We start from the raw sequence: 14865 nt of genomic DNA, 5'->3' as shown, positions 1-14865 counted from the left end.
TCTGCTTCTGCTTGTGTCGGTACCTTCCGTGCAATACATTATTTGGTGCTCACAATTCTCAAAACAGAAAATTTGATACCTTTACTAACTTTGATCTGTTTGGGTTTTTTTCTTCGATTTGAAGCAGCTACACGTATCATTCATAACCAATACCCCGCTAATGGCTTTTTACATCGGGTCAGAATGAAAGAAATTGTTTTTATACATTTTCATCATGAGGCTTATTATTCATCTATCATTTCTTCTTACGTTATATAATTTTAGACATGATAATGCAATCTCTTTTTAGAATAAAATTATTTTCTGTATGCAGATATAAATGAATGTTCCGGTAACCCTTGTATGAACAACGGCACATGTGTAGATCAAGTCAATGGATACATTTGCATTTGTGATTCCGGGTATACTGGAATTGATTGTGAAACGGGTATGTATGTGTCATACAGGTTATCAATATGTTATGTTTTCAATCTTTCTGATTATATTTTTGATAGATTTAAAGTATGAAATTTTTCGATTTATTGTAACTATGAATAATTACTTTTGCACGAGCGTGCACCATACTAATCTGATTGAAAATTCAATTATGTTTAACAGATATCAACGAATGTGCAAGAGGTCCTTGTAAGAATGGAGCCACATGTAATGACATAATTAACTTGTATACATGTACCTGTTTGCCTGGTTACACTGACTATAACTGTACCATAGGTTTGTAACTGTATGAACAAATACGTGGTTAAATTCATTTGTTTTCATGCGTACTTTTTTGTTTTTGAACATGTTTTTTTCTGTACTTGACAATGAAGAATGCACAAAGAATTATTAATCGAATGGGGTTTTTTTCAAAAAGAAAATCAACATTAGTCTACAGAACAATTTGAGTTTATTGACTTAATAGATTCCAAAATCAGTTGCATTAAAAAGTAAAATTGTTAGTAATCCTCTATTATCGGAATAAATATTAAATTTAATGGCTATTTTATACAAAGCTGAAGAAACGCAGCATCGATGAGCCAATTGATCTATTGATATATCTAACGGCTATATAACGAAAGCATATCAAATACATGTTTAATTCGGTTTCATAATCTTATTATTTGTTAAAATTTCGTTTTTATGAGATACACATATGGTTAGAAGATACTAAAGAGCAATCATTATAAAGAACTTTACAAGTCGATAAAGAAATGATAACTACGTTGTTGTTTTTTTTTTAAATATAACACATCACAAAACAATTAGGTCGAGCAGCAAGACTCCTACCACTATCCCGGGTAAACTAATGTGCTCCATAAGTTCAGGAAGTTCTTCTACACTACTGAAACCAACATGTTCATTATGACAAACAAAAACTGGCGACAAGACACATACTGCAATGGTCATAGAAGAAAAGGAATATTTTTACAAACCGTGTGATACTATTACAATTGTGATCTTGCTTAGACAATTCTTTGGGTATTTTTTTCCACTATAATAGCGAGATTAATTTATTATAGATTAGAGAACTATTATCATTTTTCATTATAATGCTTTCATACATTTGTCATATTGCTCTCAATAGTGATAGTTCTATATTTTACAGAAATTGATGAATGTTTGAGTAACCCTTGTCACAATGGTACATGTGAGGATCGTATAAACAGTTATGAATGTCGTTGTTCTCCAGGATATAAAGGAACAAATTGTGATAAAGGTGTCCTGTATAATTTACTTTATTGTATAATATTCTAAACTCATCAGATACTTAATTTGCTGTGCAACAAATGTTAAAGATCTTCTTAAAAGAAAATTCAATTAGTTATTTCAGGTTTATTGGAAATTTGTTCTTTAATCATTCTGATATTGCGGTTTTTAACTTTTTTTAGTTTCGTTGTAGCAATTGTTCTCAATATGTTTTGACTATTTTCGTTCAGGATAGTTGATTTTAAAAGTTGAGAGGAGAAAATAATATTTTTACTCATATTGTGAATTATGTACGGGGAACATACAATAAAACGTTCATCAGCGGGAATTCTAAAATAAAAAAGGTAACACACTATAAATTTCATGCGTTTCTTGATTTACTTTCACCAGGAAGGCAAAATCTGTAAGCCTAGGGTGCGTAAATCCAAGGGTTATTATGTATTTGACCAAAATGGCCTTGAAGAATATAAAAAATCACCGAAAACAAATTTTGCAAGAGGAGTTTGAAAATATTTTCATTTTAATTTATCAACGCAAAATATAAGAAATGTATACTTTAAATCATGTCATTGTCTACTGGGTTAATGATGCTTTCGGGTCGTTAGAAAATATATATATATGCAATAGGCGCGTTGTTGCTAAATAATATACTTTCAAACGTATCCAAGATGCGCATTTCAGCAATTAATGTCTCTCTGTGCTCGAAGTATTAATCTTTCCCGCGAATATTTATACAAAGGATATGTCAAGCAGATATAAGTAACAGAACCAAAAAATGTATATAACTAACGAAACGAATTTGAAAAGAGTTTAATGTCAGGATACATATGTCAGTCAGTCCGTGTATAATTACTTCGTTATCGTTAATATAGCACTTCATTTCATTCTTCAAATTTATATGCAGGGTTTTACTCTGCAATTGATAATCAGAAAAATCTGAAAAGGCGGACTATTTTGAGGGAAGTAAACCAAAATAAAGCCTTACAAGTTACTGTTATCGCTTTCCGATTATATTTCCGATTATAAGCTTGGTCACTGAAAATACTTTCATTTTTGATGAAATTAGTCTACTTAAGTGGCATTAGCTACGAGATATAAAAAAATTAAAATGTGATTTCTTTTTTTCAATCATTTATAAAAGTGAAATAATAAAATAATAATTCGCATTTAGCAGCCGATTTGGTTCAATTTTGTCAAAATAAGCAAAGAAACATCGCTGATGAATTATTCACTTGCAAATGAATAATTTGACCTCATTGAACCCGTATTCATGTGACCTTCAATTTAACCCATTAGCTAGAGATTGGTTACGCATGTTTTAGTCGTGTTCAGCCATTAAAAGGAAATAAATGTCAACATTTAAAGTAAAACAAAGGTGAACCATTTCGTTGACTGATTCGATCTACAAAACTCATTCTTATACAGGTAAAAACGATGATTAACTTATTTTTTTAACCTATAACATGAAATCAAACAGACATAGAAAAGTCCAATTGCTCGAGGTCGCTATCTATTTATATTTATGTTTATGTTTATATCAGGTTATGTGACCGTCGGCAGTCTTCGGATGTCATCTCGATGGTTAATTAGATGGCGTTTAGACTAAAATACACACGAAATGCTGATAAATATTATCGAATACATACATTGTTAACTGTTTATTTCAGACTTATTGTAATTTGGACATACTTTTTAGTATGTTATAAATCAAATATGAGAATTTGAGTCAAATCGGTGAACATGAATTTGACAGCTAATGCCCCTTTAAACACCCAAACATTACATTGAAATCGATCAATTTTCATCTTTAAGGTATTTATGTGGTATTGTAATTCAGGGGAATATAAATTGATAACTTTTCTTACCGTTCTCAACTGAATTAAGTTTGTTTAAAGCTAACAAAAATGTCGGAATCTGTCATCCAAATGTTTCGTGTAAGATATTTGTTTCTAAGATGTGAAATGATTTTTAGATCTGAATTTGTTTTTTTTTTTCATAGATATTGACGAATGTGCAAGAGATCCTTGTGAGAATGGTGCAACATGTAATAACTTGGTGAACAACTATACTTGTAATTGTGTTCCTGGTTATGATGGTTATAACTGTCAGCATGGTATTATTATCAGTTGTTTACTCAACTTCTCAAAATACAATGCTCTTTCCTGAACACTTAATAAAACAGTAACTTTTATTTAACACAGTCAAGCACAATATTATGAAGATTCTTTTTATTCATACAAAACCGTGTGTGCAGGATTTTATTTTTGTTTTTGAAGAGGTTTACAAGGTCATATATGTTGTGTCAACATATTTTATTAACTGAATTCAAGTAAAATGATATGCACAATTTGGCATGAGCATATTTATACAATTGAATAATTAAACGGACCCGGAAACAAGCTGTTAACTTATATCCATCCATTTCCTAATCATTGTTAACCCCTTATTTTTGTAAAAATGGATTAAATTTTCAAAAATAAATAGGAAACAAATTAACTTTACCAAGGAGCAATGAATCAAATATGGGAGAAGGACTTACAGCACTATAGAGGAAAGAAAAATTACGCAATAACAAATAATAGTCGGGCAAATAAAAGACAGAAAACTATAGATTAAGCAACAGGATTCCCACTACCAAACGAGTACCTTAGGTTCTGAGCAGTTCTTACTAATGAAGTAGCTTTTGAGTTGTTGCTTGGTGCTGTTTAACGTCGTGCTATCATTCGTGTATCTATGCCACGGCGAGAAGTTAAAATCCGATGATATATTTTTAGTTGTATTTGGTTTTTATTCATCAACGAGGAAAAGACTTTCATATTTTAAATTCGCCAAATTGAATATAGACATGTAAGATGGCATGATGCTGTATCCGCCGGTTAAGTACTTTGAGCTTGATATAAGTAACATGCGAGCATACATTAAAAACGGTATAATATTACTAGTATGTATTATTATTATTGTTTGTACTGTTGCTAACTGAATTAATTTTGTTATCTATTATACTGTTTTTACAGGAAGAAGTAATGGTCCTGTACTGATTTTTACTGTAATTTCAAGTGCATCCTCTTTTACTTTGAACATTGAAAAACCACTGTCGCCTTAATGCCAATGATTAAGTATTTTTTTTTAAAAGAAGGGTGAGATCTCAAATGACTAGTTTAATCAACGCCTCTCATTCCTGTTGAATTATAACATTAAAATTCCATGTATCAACCAACAACCATTACCAAATTTATTAAAATATTTTACAAGTCTTTCCCTAGTGCTCTCCACAATGAGAGCCTCAATTAACAATTGCCTCATTTGAGTTACAATCGGTCTATTTAGTGTTTATTCCTAAATGAAAATAGTATGGATTTGAAATCTACACTTCAATATATGTTGAAAAATGTCAAATATCAACGAAATGCAAATTTGTTTTATTTTAAACAGATCAAAATGTTCTATATACATATATATTTATAATTGTATTCGTATTGTAATTCAAAGACCTTGACGGTTTATTTTACAGAAATAAACGAGTGCAAGTCTTCTCCGTGCCATAATGGTGGATATTGCCAAGATCACGTGAACAACTATACGTGTGACTGTAAACCTGGTTATGTCGGATATAATTGCGAAACTGGTAAATCTCTCTCTCTCTCTCTCTCTCTCTCTCTCTCTCTCACACACACACACACATACATCTAACTTTGTATAAAAGCATGGTGAATGTTGACAAGACAGCAACCAACTACACAAATAACCAAAAGACATCTACTTATATATATATTTATGGGTGTGTATGTGTGGTTGTTTCCTTTGAAAAATAATTAGGTTTATTATCTTTATTATGGTAATGTTAATAAATTAAGTGTTTTAAAAACTTTGAATTGTTCGAAATACTTAGGATTTTCTACCCGAGGAAAAGATTACCTTAGCTATATTTGTTAAACCTTTCGGAATATTTGGCTATTCAACTTCGTACTTTATTTGGCCTTTTAACTTTTTGATTCGAGCGTCACTGTGTCACTGGTGAGTCTTTTGAGTAAGAACAGATATAACATATTCTAATAAAAAAACTTTGGTTTTGGTAAGTGTTATCTTATAAATTTAAGAAGTTAACTTAGTTTTATCTGCAATATATCTTGATAAAAGATTAATGAAATAATGATGTTGATTGTAAATTCTTTGATTTTATTTTTCAACAGATTTCCAAGAGTGTGATAGTTCACCATGTGTAAATGGAACGTGTACCGACTTGGTAAATAACTATCATTGTACATGTACGCCTGGGTTTTATGGATTTAATTGTGATACAGGTAATGTACAAAAAAGATAATAACAATACAAAAATATATAAAATCATTGAATTTTTCATTATTTCTTAATTTTGAAAGATTCGTTAACCTTTTGTCTTTAAGCAGAATCTAGCTGTTGAATATTGCGAATATTAGATATGTTTTCATCAGGAATCACAATGTTTATTGCTCAGTATATTTTCAGATAATAACGAATGTTTCAGCAGACCCTGTCAACATAGTTCCATTTGTAACGATTTAGTCAATGATTACAGCTGTTCCTGTCTCCCTGGTTATACTGGTAAAGAATGCGAAAAAGGTAATAAGGTCTCCGCAGCGAGAATGCGTCCGTCTTTCTGTCCGTCAACAATTTTTGTTACAGCAAAAAACTCCAAAAGTATCGGAAGGACCCAAATGGAATTTTTCATAGTTGCTGATTTGCATATTATTTTCTTTTTTGTGAAAATTGAACAATTTATTTAGGACAAGTCTTCATTTTTATTTAAGTTATCAAATTTAGAAATTTTGTAAACGCAAAATCTACCAAGTTCAATTGTGCAAGTGGGACAATTCCTGATATTGTCATTTTTCTATTTTATAATTCGAACTAGATATGTCGGTGTAGCACAAGTGCTTCCTGGTGCAATAACATTAAGGGTACCAATTTGTTTGCTCCAGATGTGCATTTTGACAATAAATGTCTCTTTAGTTATATTCGAAGCCAAACTATTTTAAAAATTCAAATCTTATTGAAAATACGAAGAGCTTATGAACAAAAAACCTTATTAATGCATGTACAATATTGGGAATTCATCTGACAAGTCAGTTGTACAAGAAATAAACACTGCCAACATTTTATTCAAGGTTTACAGTGTAGCTAACTTGATGCAACTGAGAGATTGATTACTGATATTTATTTGTTAAATTCGAATAGTGTGTCAAACGGAACAACAGTTGTTAAACACTTACATATTCAAATTGAATTCCAAGTAAACTGTCCAAACGGAACGAAAAGCAAACTCCGATCTGTATGACATAAATATGCACTTTACCAACAATCAGCTCCAGATCGTCGGACAATACAATTAAAATCAGAACGTAGATAATTTTCATGAGGGCAATTATTTCCAAAAAGTCGGTCAACTAGAACGAAACCCAAACTCCTTACAAATCAGCTTCAGATCTGCTGAAAGTCGCTCGCTCAAATCTGTACAAGTACAATTTACATGCAATTTTTAAGGTCAAGACTAATAATTACGCCGATAGTCGGTCAACAGAATGCAAATTCGATCTGTAAGTCAACATTAATCACAATGTAAAACCACAAAAAATCGGATCAATATCTATTTTGAGTGCCATTTATGAGCATTGCTTATGAAACGCACGTCTGGTGTGCAAAATTATAAACCTTGAATCATTGATAACTTTTTACAACCACTTAGATTATGCCAATGCTAGTGGACAATTCGACTCTTATGATATAACCGTCCCGGTAGTCAGCACTCATAAGATGAAGGAGTGCCAACAAGCAATCATTGATGTGATGATTTGCTGTAAATCATTGTTCATAAAATGCCAAAATAAATTTTAAACATTCAGGTTTCTCTACCCCCAATCATTGATAACTTTATCGAGATTTGGCACAATCTAAATACCGAAGGAAGGAAATAAGTGACATTATATGCCTGGTTATTTTGTCGTGGAACATAAAAGAGTTAAATATAAATTCATAGAGTAGACCTGTGTGGTTTTCATAATCATTTTGCTATAAAAAAATTTATTATCATTAATGGCAGATCTTTGATTATCTCTGTTAGATTAATTATCACTTTGATAGTCTCTTTAAAATTAATTTCCCTCGGGGTTTTAATTGCTTTGTAACCATATTTTTGTGGTCCGTCTTTAGTTTTATATGTAGTGTTTTGTGAACATGTTTCTCGAAGACTTGTATGTCTTTCGTCTTCTTTCGTTTCTTGCCATGACGTTGTCGGTTTCTATCGACTGGTGAGTTTTGATTGTCCCCTTGGTATCTTCAGCTTCTTTTCATACACCTACTCCAATAATGTGGTCTATATAGGCTATAGCAATCATCTTTTCCGGGCGGCCGTCTGTTCGAATCTTTAAATGTATCAATACACATGAATTGGTGAACTGTTCAACGTTATAATATTACGAAAATGAGGAGATATGGTATGATTGCTAATAAGACAATTAGCCAGCAACCAGAGTTCAAATTGCGTTGATATAAGGAATTATAGGTCATTGTACAGCCTTCAAGTTGCATTGATGAAGAATGAATTTCAAAAATATCTTTTTAAACTTTATTTGTAAATTTGTATTTTCAATAGATGTTGATGAGTGTTTGCAGAATAACTGTACAAACGAAGCTACTTGTATTGATAATATACATGGATACACATGCCACTGTATGCCAGGTTATTCAGGAGTATACTGCCAGATAGGTAAATAAAACAGAAATATTTGATTTAAAGTCGTAGTTCATTTTGAAATCGTTTCCATTTATGTATATGTCTTTAAAAAACTGTAAAAAAGAATATTAGATGTATATGGTAATTTTAAATCATGTATGTAAAATGTATATGATCAAGTGTCTATTCGCATTTGCGGGAAAACATAAAGTATGTATTGTATCCGCTTGAATCAAATGTAAAGTCTTTGGGCATTTTGTCATAAATATTTTTTTTATTTACTTAAACTGTGGAAATCTCTTTGCAGATATTGATGAATGTCATAGCGGGCCATGTAAAAACAGCGGGTCATGTTATGATATGATCGATGGTTTTAATTGTTCCTGTGCTTCAGGATTTACAGGTTTTTATTGTGATATAGGTATGATTATTTTATCATAAATTAAAGAATATTAAGAATATACCTCAATGAGACAGCATCCATATACAACACTTCAATTTTACTCTGTAAAGTCACTTAAATACTCACTGTAAATCCATTGTTTTTGGGGTTTTTTTTTTTGGTTCTTTCTTTTTTTGGTATTTTTCAGCTATGGGCTAATATATCACTGACCGATTGGTAAAGCGTCAGCGCCAAATCAGACTGTATGAATATATAAATAATTAGCTTGCAACCCCCTCAAGAAAAGGTAATCTTTAATGGATTTGGCCTTCTTTGTAGGTCCTATTTATATTAGTTGTGTATGCTCTTTCCAACATTGTACGTAGTAGTCTTTACAAATGTATTTCATCGAGCGGTGAAGATGTACCTTAGAAAAAGGTGTCGTAAATTGGTGTTATATATTCAATTTCTTAGCAACAAATTAAGATTCTATTCATATGACATTTATAACGGTATATGAAAAATTAGAAAGTCCTATTTAAAAATTTTTTTTTTAAATTATTTCAATTACTGATTTTTTATTTTGTCCCTGTTTTCAGATATTGATGAATGTGCAACAAATCCATGTGTCAATATGATGAAATGTATTGACCATGTTAATGACTATGAATGTATTTGTTTACCAGGCTACGTCGACAAAAACTGTTCAACAGGTACTGTAATTTAACTTAATTACGATGTTTGACACTCTTGGTTTTTATTCACTCAAATTGTCCTAAATGATTTGTAATGTTTTGACAATATGTGAACACGCAATAGTTGAAACAGACATAAAAGAAAAATTAATAGATTTTTATGCAAACATGTTCTTTTTCACCACTGTTGAAATAAACGTTAATAATGTATTCGGACACATAAAAAATAATACAACTTGAAAATGTAACCTAAAAAAATTTCAATCCTGGTATTAATGATGAGTGTATTCCTGACATTTTCTTTCAGATGTTGACGAATGTTCGTCCAATCCTTGTCAACATGACGGTACATGTATAGATTTAATAAACATGTATAAATGTAGCTGTTCTGGTGGATATAGTGGAACTAACTGTGATATAGGTATGTTTATTTTACGTTTGAAAAAATACTTAAACTTGCGCTTTGTTGTTAGTCGTTGTGAGATTATTGGAAAAATATGAGAAACTTTAATGACCTTATAGTAAAAAGAAAAAAAAACATTGGATTTACCATGAAAAATGCCTAAACCAATGGCAAAAGGAAAAATGATTGACACAACCGATTATGAAAGGCTTATTCGAGTGTTCCCGTTGTAAAATATGTTTAAGACGTTCCGTTAATTATTTTTTTTCTGTTTTAGTTTCAGAATCTAATAATTTATAGCAAATTGCGGATATTATTGTCAATGATTTTGTTGTAGATATAAATGAATGTGCAAGTAATCCATGTCAGCATGGTGGTAAATGTAATGATCTCATTAATGTATACAACTGTACTTGCCCCCCTGGTTATACGGGATATAACTGTCAAACAGGAAAGTAGTCTTCGGTTACTATTCTTTCTCACTCTGCATGACCTTAGATATATTATAATTATAATATACATATATTTCATACTATTTTCTCTTTCCATAAATACTCAACTTACACACCCTCTTTGTAGATAAAGATTACTAGTAATATATTTCCATCCTAAAAATAAACTCTATCTTTTTTACACTTTATGTAAATATAGATCAATTATTAGACTGTTTTTCATATCTGATACTACTGTTTGCAATATATTTTATTTTCAGGGCAGTGTATATTACTGTGTATAAGGTGAACAGCATCTCCATCAAGCATAAAACAGATCTGCACAGAATAACATTTGTAAAATTGAAATGAAAAAATGACTTGATAATGCATATGTGTAAGATTTATATATCATTACGGTAAAAAATGAAATGTTTTATACCAGTCATCTATGTCAAATGAATTGATTGTCTTTGTTAATTTCTTAACCAACCAAACTGATCTCTTTTATTTTTTTTTGTTTAATTTTACACAGATATTGACGAATGTTCTAGCAATCCATGCGAAAACAATGCTACGTGTAACAATGAAATTAATAAGTACACATGTACCTGTCTGCCTGGTTATGCTGGATATAACTGTTCTATAGGTTTGTAAAATATAACATATTTCAAAAGAACTGATGTAAAAATCAAAGCTTGCATTGCTCAAATGAATTTAAATGTATGTACTCTATTATGTTTAAATAGTTTAATTAAAGAATGGTTAAGCAGCATACAAAAGTTACATAGATAAGCATAGTTTATCTATTTGCAGCAGTGTGAATTTTAACCAAAGATGAAGAACGTGATTTATCTTCACTGTACTGGATACCAAAATTACATTAGTTTCCTTAGAAACTACGTAATATTGGTGAATCTACGAAGTGCTCAAAGTTTAAAAACTATTTACATCAATTTTATCAGCAGTCAAAACCGGGGTTAAGGGTCACTGGGAAGCTACCTATTCTAATAGTGTGTGTTTCAGAAGAGAATACTAAATAATTCTAAAGATCTGTTATAGTACATACAATCAAAATCCCCTTGTTATAGAATAAGAATATTTGACATCTGTACCCTTTTCACTAGTGTTTCCAATTCTGAACTTAAATACAGATGGAAAGAATTAGGTCAACTATGTCTCATAAAAAAGCATTGCCAAGTAGATACAAATGTCTTATTTCAGGAAGGGATAAATCATACTTTCCTTACATTCCTTGTAAAATATCAACTCTGATTCATACGAAATAGTATCTGCCACTGACACAATCAAGATTCTTGATTATTTTATTGACAGCATATATGTTACATTTGGAGGATGAGTTTTCAACAAATAATCGGAATTCCTATGGGAGTCAATTATGATCCTGTACTTGCCGCCTAGTTCATTTGTTAATATAAAGCAAACTTCGTACATGAGCTTCTCGGGGAACAATGGGAAGAAGCTAGCATTATTCTGTAACATCACTTTCCGCTATAATGATGATGTCCTATCACATAATAGTAAAAAGTTATTTAACTATGTGGAACGTATCTATCAAATTTAACTTTAATAAAATAAAAATGATACCACAGATACAGTTTATATAAAATAAGGAGATGTGTTATGATTGTCAATAGGACAACTGTCCAAAATAGGCCAAATAACTTCGATTTAAGCGTTTGTATGTCACCGTATTGCCTTCCACAACGAGCAATACCCATACCACGATTGATTAATGACAAAACAATGAAATGGAAAACTGAATTTGACCATAACCCAATAATTACAGGCTCCTGGCTTCTGAGAGGCACATACAGACTGTGGCATCCCTAACATTAGACAATAGCGTAACTGAAAGCAATTTAAATTATAAATTGAACATTGTTATTTGTTCATCTACGACCAAGATATTCCTTCCCGGACAACCATTTCATGATATTGAATCCGGTAGCTTTGTTATCAGTATCAAACATCTGTTTCTGGAAATTCTTAGATCTATTTTAATCAAATTAGATTAGATTAAGTTAATTCATCTTCTGTATTATATAATTATGTTTTCTAGAAGTCCTGTACATTTTAATTTATAAGTCGTGAAGCCGACAATGTTGTTTATATGGTTCCTTTATTTCAAATTAAAGGGCATAAACGTACTAAACATAGTTATCAAACATTGAATTTTCAAAGAAATAAAAATCAACAGTACAGCGGAAAGTTAAATTGGTGGATAGTGGATGGAACTAGCTTTCTTGAAAGAGAAGTTTGTGGATGGAACTATCTTTCTTGAGAGAGAAGTTTGTGGATGGAACTAGCTTTCTTGAGAGAGAGAGAGAGAGAGAAAGAGAGAATTCCAAAAGCAATTTTTTTAAGGAGACTTTATGTTGCAAATATATTGTCCTATGTGATATTCAATTATTTATACAAAAATAGCATTGAATAGAGAATTTTTTGTGTGTTTTAAGTATTAAGTAGATAGATATCTGTTATATTGGTTATTGATCTACGCAGATATCGATGAATGTGCTAGACGACTTTGTTTACATGGAGCAACCTGCAACGATTTGGTTAACAACTATACTTGTGATTGTATCCCTGGCTATACAGGTTATAACTGTGAAATTGGTAAGACATTTTCATCTCTTAAAATGTTATGTAAGATATTTCCAGCTTTCGATGGTGTTAACTGAGTGCTTTTTATGTAAATAATTTCTGAAGTACGACTTAAAGAATGATTAATATTAATTAAAAATTATGATATTGGGTATAGGGTCAATTTGTTTTGAATGTCCCTCTATTTGGCTTTCAGACATATATACTTCTTCTGTAGATGCATAGGTATTGTTTTTAGTGTAAGGTTTCGATAAAAGGAGCCACACTTTGATTTTATATATTTTCTAATATGAAAATAGGATATCAAATCAAATTCTTTTTTCATTTTTTCTTTGGTTTTTTGTTTTGAGTTTCATATGTTTTGATTCTTTATCGTCTGGTTTTTTTTTTTGTTGTTTTTTTTTTGGAGGGAGGGGGAGAGGGGTAGTTGATGTTTTTTATTTTTTTTTTGCTGAAGTGTAGATTTGTAAATATGAGAGATATTGCGAATCACATCTCAGTCAATTCCGAAATAACACTGTAGTAATGTGTTCCTATTTTGTTTTCAGATATCGATGAATGCCAGAGTAGTCCATGTCGGAATGCAGGATATTGTAAAAATCTCCTCAATTACTACAAATGTGATTGCTTACCTGGGTATGCAGGAATTAATTGTGAAAAAGGTATCTGTCTTTCATGTTTGTTTGTTTTTTGTTATTTTTTATCTGCATCAATTATTCTTTAATGGTTATATTTGATTATGTATTATTACTTTTAAAGTCTTATTATTAGTTATCTTAATTCTTTAATATATGAAGTCAATTCTATTTACATGTATTTGTTATTAAAGGGAAAACTAATAAATGAATATAAATAATAATCAATAAAATGTGAATAAAAATTGCAAGTTTAAGCATAAGGATTTATATATATCTAATTATAAATACCTTTTGATCTATCGAACTTGTTCTTTTCAGATATAAATGAGTGTGTGAGCCAACCTTGCAAAAACAATGCATCATGTAATGATCTAGTAAATAGATACAATTGCACGTGTATGCCTGGTTTTACAGGGTATAACTGTGATCAAGGTATATATCATTCTCAAAATATAACAGTCTGGGGTAGAACAAATCCATGAAACGGAATTATATTCCTATTATTTTATTTATTGAAAGATTTCTAAATACTAGTAATGAATTTCTTTCGTGTGTGTATTTATATTGGGGAGCGCCGGTTATATTCACATTACAATGTTCACATACCACTGCAAAATGTCTTCCATCATGACTTATAATATGTTTTACTTCGTGTATCGCAGGAGACGTCGACATACCCTGTTTCGCTGCTTGCGATTCCCTCAGTTTTTGTTTGTTACCTTGATTTGTCTTCTTAATCGATTTATGAGAATTGAACCTCGTCGCCTTAATCAAACATCTCTTCAACAAAATTCGTTTTATTACTTCGAATACAGATAATTTCAATTCTGCAAAGAGTAGAATAACATAAACTTTTTTGATATTTTAAAAACATATTTTTACAAGTTATACGATATTCCGACAGAGATCCAGAACATCATGTTGTGCAGGATTTTTTTCCAGGTTTTCAGAATGAATTTAGATCTTAATTGTGCATTAATTTCCATCTATTTTTACTTCTTTTTTAATTTCTATTCGTTTACTCTAGACCTGTTTATTTAGATATCAATGAATGCTTCAGTAAACCATGTCAAAACGGAGGCAATTGCACCGACCTTATAAATGATTATCACTGTTCGTGTCCAGCTGGTATATCCGGTAGAAACTGTCAAAATGGTAAGTATGTTTCATATATTATTTAGACATTGTCTAAAACATGTAAAAAGGTAATGGAAAAAAATGCAAAGAAAGAGGAATAAATATGGAGGTAGTCGTAAGACCTGTTAATGATAGATATGTGTATTTGGCAGGGTA

The 14865-nt window shown here is 30.8% G+C and overlaps 1 protein-coding gene across 1 annotated transcript in view; it reads left to right on the top strand.

The window, feature by feature from the left end:
* LOC127736940 (fibrillin-2-like) overlaps positions 1-14865 on the top strand; it is a 120288-nt gene that overhangs the window by 73969 nt on the left and 31454 nt on the right. The window contains exons 51-68 of the mRNA XM_052247503.1: positions 314-427; positions 598-711; positions 1586-1696; positions 3686-3799; positions 5198-5311; positions 5877-5987; positions 6172-6285; positions 8315-8428; positions 8703-8816; positions 9377-9490; positions 9780-9893; positions 10213-10330; positions 10588-10619; positions 10842-10955; positions 12833-12946; positions 13483-13596; positions 13891-14004; positions 14614-14727. Of these exons, the coding sequence (XP_052103463.1) occupies positions 314-427; positions 598-711; positions 1586-1696; positions 3686-3799; positions 5198-5311; positions 5877-5987; positions 6172-6285; positions 8315-8428; positions 8703-8816; positions 9377-9490; positions 9780-9893; positions 10213-10330; positions 10588-10619; positions 10842-10955; positions 12833-12946; positions 13483-13596; positions 13891-14004; positions 14614-14727 (1968 nt within the window). The remainder of the gene's footprint in view (positions 1-313; positions 428-597; positions 712-1585; positions 1697-3685; positions 3800-5197; positions 5312-5876; positions 5988-6171; positions 6286-8314; positions 8429-8702; positions 8817-9376; positions 9491-9779; positions 9894-10212; positions 10331-10587; positions 10620-10841; positions 10956-12832; positions 12947-13482; positions 13597-13890; positions 14005-14613; positions 14728-14865) is intronic.

This window comes from Mytilus californianus, unplaced genomic scaffold (assembly GCF_021869535.1).
Source record: "Mytilus californianus isolate M0D057914Y unplaced genomic scaffold, xbMytCali1.0.p SCAF_4, whole genome shotgun sequence".
Classification (NCBI taxonomy): domain Eukaryota; kingdom Metazoa; phylum Mollusca; class Bivalvia; order Mytilida; family Mytilidae; genus Mytilus; species Mytilus californianus.
The sequence above is the reverse complement of the archived record's forward strand: the minus strand, read 5'-3'. Positions and strand labels throughout refer to the sequence as shown.